Source organism: Gossypium arboreum, chromosome 6 (assembly GCF_025698485.1).
Source record: "Gossypium arboreum isolate Shixiya-1 chromosome 6, ASM2569848v2, whole genome shotgun sequence".
In the NCBI taxonomy this organism is placed as follows: Eukaryota; Viridiplantae; Streptophyta; class Magnoliopsida; order Malvales; family Malvaceae; genus Gossypium; species Gossypium arboreum.
In genome coordinates this window covers 6378311-6385497 of record NC_069075.1, presented here as the reverse complement: position 1 = coordinate 6385497, position 7187 = coordinate 6378311, and the positions used below count along the sequence as shown (strand labels likewise).

Here is a 7187-nt window from a genome sequence, read left to right as displayed (position 1 = left end):
AAAAGTGGGCTGGGTTCTAACTCCCCATATTCAAAAGCCTTCTAAGTTATTTGTTGGTTTCAGTGTAAATACGAAGCATTTCAATTTCCAGTTTCTTAGAGGGAGGCGTGACCGCAGAAGATTAACGAAGAAAACTTGCAGAGATCGGAATAAGGGGCAAATTCGAAAAGGAAAAAAATGGAAGATTTTGAGAAGAAGGTTTCAATAAAAGACTCAATGGAGATTGAACAAGAAAACAGCAATTGCAGTAAAAGCAATGAAATTCTCAATTTACTTCGCAAATTCCTTGAAATTCAACAGCGTAGAGCTCAGGCTTACTCCAAGCTTAAAACGTAAGCCTTCTTCATTTCTTTTTTCTCCCCAAAAAGACACCCCTAAATTTGATTTGGATTTGTTAAATCCATTCTTTTGTTTCACTTATTTTCTTATTCATAACTATTTCTTGGGGTTCGCTAATCAATACTAGTGTTATTGCTAAAAATCAGGGAAAATATCAATGAATAGTTAATCCATGCGTCTAGTAGTTCTTGAAATCCCTCCCTTGGGGTTTAATTTTTTTCTTATTTGTATATATTTTGGTGGTAAATAAGCGAATCCATGCGCCTAATTAGAACCTAGGTTTTTCAGTATGAAATGCATGTACTTATTCTAACGCTTACTTAAGCTTTATCTTGAAATGAAAAGAGTAGAATAGGAAATTGTTTATAAAACGTTTTTTACGGCTGATAATTCATATATTCATGTTTTCGTGTTGGAGTGATAAGAATATACTTTGAACTTGTATGATATTGAATTCGTTAAATTTGGAAAGTCATGTATTTGTGTAGTTTTCGTGTTTAAGGTATTATATACTTCTAAAATTTTTATGGACATGGTGCAAGAATAGGAAATTGTTTGTAAAAAGGTTTCTTTGATGCTTAATGAACCATTTTCATGGAATAAATTGTGTCCTTGAGTGATGAGAATGTACGTTCGTGTTCTTTAGACCTGGTGATCTTTGTTTTATGTCGTAATTATTTTATTTATTGTCATAATGTTTAAGGTGTTGTATACTTATAAACTCTCTGTACTCAGTAATTCATGTTATGTAGATTTTGATACATTCGTATATTCTTGTCTTGTTCGTATTATTATTTGGATAAATCTGATTTTTATCATCCAAAAGAAGCTGAAATCTGCTACAGTACCAACCCAATGCAACAAAAGAAACCATGAAAAGATTATCTAAAGATAACTATTCATGTTCATATTATTTTTTGTATCATGTTTTTAGTTGTTTTTCTCGTTTGCTTGTATTGTGTGTTCTTTGCCTGGTATAATTATAATGCTTCAAAAGGCTTCGACTGAATGTACTATATGTTATGCTTTTGTTATGTTTACCATGTTTTTTTAGAGAGAATTTTGAACGTTAGTTTTGGCATTAAACTAATCAGGGGTTTTTCGGAGTATATGAAATCGGGAGGGGAATTGGCCTACCAGCAGCTTTGCAGTGAGATCACAGTAGAGTTCAATGATTGCTCAAAACAAGTTCCGAGTTCAACAGCTGAACATTCATAAACTTTGGATTCATTTTTTTGAGACCATATGTTCTTACTACATCATTGGTTTGAGTGCAGGTCCTTGAGATGGAATCTCTGTTTTTAAACCCCGATTACTGCCGAGTTGATCTAGCTGAGCTTCTCAGAGCCATTCAAACACAGGAAAAGCAGAAATTACATTTGGTATGTCTCTAGTCATTCTTGTACCATTGCTGCTAAGATTATTATATTGAACAATGGAATTACAATTTAATGTTGTCATTCTATGTGATCGGAGATGAGCGTCAGGTATGGGTACATAAAACTCAATTTCGATATTATATTAAATATATATGGTACATATTCTTTGTCATCAACCTTCTTACCTGTATGGCTATATTTAATATGTGCCTTATTGTAAAATCCTGCATTCTCTGCTGACGGTGTATTATATATATTCTATACATAGACTGCCACGATTCAGGTCTTGAAGAAGGCAGGTCGTCCGTCAGAGCGTTTGGTGAACCATGAGAATTGCTCATTTAAGAAGCCAATGGAGCATGAATGTGTGCATCTCCAGGAGATAACAGAAGCTGCCGGAACCGAAGAAGCAGAGGCAAATGCCGAGTATGATAATGCTCTCAAGGAAGCCATTAGAGGAGTGCAAGATGCTGTAACTGCCATTAACGAACATTTAGAAGAAGTGAGATATGAAATCGCAGCCCTTGAAACAGAGTAAGTTCACTATTACATAACCCAAAGTGTTTAGTCACTCAAATTATATAGACTCTGCAAGGATTACAAGAAAAGGGTTCGGGTTCGGGTCAAGGTTGGTGTAAAGTGCATGTTGTGTGTGCTGGGTTGGGTCAAATTTAGTCTAAATTTTTTGTGCTTGATACATAGGGTTTGGTTGATGAAATGTAAGCTTTTAACTTTCCTTTTTTTAATTTTAGTGTTGTAGGCCAATTTTGATCCTATTATATCAAAGGCCAAAACAATTAAACCCTAGCCCAATACAACCTAAGAAGAAAATAAAAATATTTCTAAAATAATAAAAAGAAAACTAATAATAATGTTGTAATAATATGTGATCTAAAATATATATTAAATTGAAATGAGTAAATAATAATAAAAAGGGTAAGAATATATCGAAGCCCAATGTTATGGGTTACTGAAATTAATCTCTTTTCTCCTCGGGTTCTTTGAAATGGGCTTTTGTTGGTGATCAATCCTTTGGATCGATTATCATAAATAGAGTCGGGTTGACCCGAATATTTTAAAATTTGTTTTTTTTAGACCAAATTTTTGCATGGCCCAAATAAAATTCACATAAGGACAAAAGATTCAAATCATTTCAGCCTATTACAAAATAATCTTAGCCCAACTAACTTAATATTTCAAACTAAACTAAACCCAATTCATTAAAATAATAATAATAATAATAATAATAATAATAATAATAATACAAACTAACCTAACTCACTAACTTAAGAAACCCAACACAACCAACCCAACCCACTAACTTAATATATAACCCAACCCACTAATTAACTCAAACCAAATTTAACCAATCAAACCTTACATAAACCAATCCATTAACTAAAATATTTCTTTCTCTTTTTTTTTTTAATACTAAACCCCCCAAACAAACAAGTCTCTAGCAGCAAACAAAGAAAGAAAGAAGAGATCCAAGCTTCAAGTCGCCGAACCCCCTTTTCTCCTTCCACCGTGCGCGCCACCAACAGCAAACATATGCGCCGCGTGAAATCAAGCTACGGGTAGTTGAGGTTTGGGTTTTGGGGTGGCTGATAATCGATTGGCTCGGCTATTTAGAGTGGGTTTCGATTTGGGAGCTTGGTTGTGGTGTTAATGGTGGTTAGTCCTTGGTTGCTTGGTTGCTTGCCGGATATTGGAGTTTTTTTCTTGCTTAGATTGTTGAATGTTCTTTTTTTTTTTGTTTTCTTTTGCTGGAATTTTTTTTTTTTGCTTTTGAAATGGAATGTTTGTATTCTTGCCACAAAAAAGAATCCTCCTTTGTGTTCTATTTTCTCTGGCTTTATAGCCGATTTGAATACATATTATATTATTCCTTTGCTACTTTTTTTTCTTGTGTGTTTTTCTCTTCTTTTGCAAGTGGGAGTAGTTGGAGTGGGTGTGATGGTAGCAGACAATAGGGGTGGCACTAGGTGGTTAGGGTTTTGTTTTTTTTTGAAAATAAGTTTAGGTTGTATTGAGCTAGGGTTTAATTGTTTTGGCCTTTGATGTAATAGGGTCAAAATTAGCCTATAACAGCTGCCCCTCTTTGCTCATTGTCGTGTAACGAGAATGGAGCAAAGACTTTAAAGAGGGCCAATTTTGCCCATTCTCGCCGAGTCCTGACTTCTTTGGTGCCCCTCTTCTTCTTGTAGCTTCGTCCCAGTCCACTGCGTCTTATAGCTTTAATCTATCTCACCACAACTTCAAAGATATGACTCGTAGCTTCACTTTGTTCGTTTCTTTAGGGGTCTGAGGTTCATAGCTTCGTTCTGCTTCACTGCTCCACTGCAAATTAAGGGAGATAAGGTCTAATATCTTTAGTCTGCTCCACTACAATTTCAGGGTTCCGTTACACTTCATGGATATTAGACTTGTAATTTTAACCTGCTTCACTGCAACTTCAAAGAGGCAAAATATGTGTCTTCGATTAACTCCAATCTTTATCCTTTATTGAGAAACAAACATCGAAAATAGATCAGCCTACGAACTTAGTGTGTGACCTAGGACTCAACTCACCTTTCGCAATATGAGTTGATTTTTAAAACAGAAATTGAAAATATCTCAGCGTGTGACCCGAGGCTCAACTCACCTCTCGCAATATGAGTTGATTTTTTTGAAAAAAAACAAGAAATTGAAAACATCTCAGCGTGTGACCTGAGGCTCAACTCACTTCTCGCAATATAAGTTGATTTTTTTGAAAAAAACAGAAATTGAAAACACCTCAGTGTGTGACCTGAGGCTCAACTCACCTCTCACAATATGAGTTGATTTGTTTGAAAAACATAAATTAAAAACACCTTAGCATGTGACCCGAGGCTCAACTCACCTCTCGCAATATGAGTTGATTTGTTTGAAAAATAGAAATTAAAAACACCTCAGCGTGTGACTCAAGGCTCAACTCACCTCTCGCAATATGAGTTGATTTTTTTGAAGAGACTCAACTCATCTCTCGCAATATTAGTTGATTTTTGAAAAGCAGAAATTGAAAATACCTCAGCGTGTCCCGAGGCTCAACTCACCTCTCACAATATGAGTTGATTTTTTTGAAAAGCAGAAATTGAAAATACCTGAACGTGTCTTGAGGCTTAACTCACATCTCGCAAGATGAGTTAATTTTTGAAACAGAAATAAAAACATTAGAATACCAAAACATGTCATCTAGTGGAACTCAGGTCTCTTTTCCCTAACTTATCATGTTGCCCCAGTACGCAACCTATTGAATTCTCGAACACAGTCAAATACAATATTAACGGTCTTCCTAGAGTTGGCGGTATTAGCACCGGAGGACTAGACATATATTGTTTTATCTTGTCAAAAGCCACTTGGCACTCTTCGTTCCATTCTCCCGGATTATTTTTTTGAAGGAGTCGAAAAATTGAGTCACACTGGTTGGTAAGTTGAGCAATGAACCGAGCGATGTAGTTCAACCTCCCTAAAAATCCTCTGACTTTTTTTTTGCGTGCGCGGAGGTGGTAGTTCTTGCATGGCTTTTATCTTATCTGGATCAACTTCAACGCTTCTCTCGCTGACGATGAAGCTTAGCAATTTTTCCGAGGTAGCCCAAAACGTACATTTGGCCGGATTGAGTTTTAGCTGGAACTTTCTCAGTCTTTCGAACAACTTCCTGAGGTTCCCAACATGCTCTCTTTCCCCCTTTGATTTGACGATCATATCATCGACGTAGACTTCTATTTCTTTGTGCATCATGTCATGAAACATCACTATGGCCCTCTGATATGTTGCCCCAGCGTTCTTTAATCCGAACGGCATCACTTTATAGCAGAATGTTCCCTACATCGTTACGAAAGTAGTTTTCTCCATATCCTCAGGAGCCATCTTTATCTGCTTATAACCCGAGAATCCATCCATGAACGAAAACAATGAATGTTTGGCTGTGTTATCCACCAATGTATCGATGTGTGGCAAAGAAAAATTATCTTTAGGACTTGTTCGATTCAAATCGTAATAATCCACACACATTCGTACCTTGCCGTCTTTCTTCGGTACTGGGACTATGGTAGCTACCCATTGTGGATACTTGGAGACTCGTAAGAAGCCAACATCAAATTGTTTCTTTACTTCTTTTTTTATCTTTAACAGCATTTTAGGTCTCATTCGTCTTAGCTTCTGTTGAAAGGGTTTGTATTCTGGTTTCAGTGGGAGTCTATGAACCACTACATCCTCATCCAATCCTGCCATGTCCTGATATGACCATGCAAACACATATTTGTACTCATGAAGTAAAACGATCAAATCATGTTTTGTGTTATCTGAAATGGAGGTCTCAATTTTCACTTCTTGCCTCTTTTCTTCATTTCCCAAGTTTACTATCTCAACAGATTCTTGATGAGGGAGAATCTGTTTATCTTATTGTTCTACCATTCTTAATAACTCAGGAGACAAGACATAGTCTTCAACATTTTCTTCAGCTTCGAACTCTCCTAAACAAATAGCCTTCTCGAAATCGATTTCAAGATTTGTAACGGGTTTGTTCATATCGTTGATATCTGAGCACTTGAAAGTTAAATGGAAAAGAAAACTATAGAGGAGCATCAAAGTATTGGGACCAACAAGCATAATGTCATGATGTGAGATATATGCAATGACAGGTTGTGAGAAGAGGGAAAAAAAATTATGAAGTTAATGAGAATGAAAAGACCATTACAAAATACATATTCATTAATGTTCATTTAAATGATAAAGAGCAAATCATAAGCTCTTACAAAAGAATCCCTCTATTACTTAGGGACACACAAAAAGAAGAGTGTTAACATTGAGTATTACTCTGGAAAAGACTTAGAAACTACAAGGAGATCAACAGCAGTCCAATTGTTCAAAACGAATCAGGAGGATAAGGGCGTATCGTTTAAACATCTTTAATTGCATCACTTCCTTTGTCAATGACATTTATACTAACATTCTGAAGACCCATTTCAATTAATAACAGCGTGCTTCGTGAATTATCTTTCCCGAGATATATCATTCCTGCAGATGTAAATGTTTTTGACAAAGGAGGGTACGTTATGGGCTCCCATTCTAATTCTCGGCCTAAGACTCTTGCAATCTGCCTTTCTGGATCTTTTTGCAACTGTTTTCTTCTCTGTCGTATATCAGGCTGGAACCCTAAACCATATCGAGCCTTGTGGGGCACAGGTTTAAGAGCTCTAACTATCTCTTGCTGATATCTTCCCAAACATTTCCTCGCTTGGGCTCCCTTTCCCACAGTCAGCTTGATTCTTATCTTGGTATTCCTTGACAGCTTAGGCATGGGAATTCTATTTCCTTCAGCAAAAAACGTAGCATTAATAAATTTGAGGGACCGGAAGGAGCATTTTACTGCATCTTTGCTTGCTTCGAGGTATGGTACATCAGTAGAGATAGATGCGACAATGTCTTCTTCACCCGCGACAGTGA

General features: G+C 36.3%; 1 protein-coding gene across 1 annotated transcript; it reads left to right on the top strand.

Annotated features, from left to right (window-relative positions):
* Window positions 1-2464, top strand: LOC108484425 (uncharacterized). The gene is made up of 4 exons (XM_017788201.2): window positions 1-332; window positions 1434-1527; window positions 1617-1721; window positions 1987-2464. The coding sequence occupies exons 1-4, from the start codon at window positions 178-180 to the stop codon at window positions 2254-2256; spliced, it is 624 nt and encodes a 207-aa protein (XP_017643690.1). The 5' UTR covers window positions 1-177; the 3' UTR covers window positions 2257-2464.
* Window positions 2465-7187: the final 4723 nt, after the last annotated feature.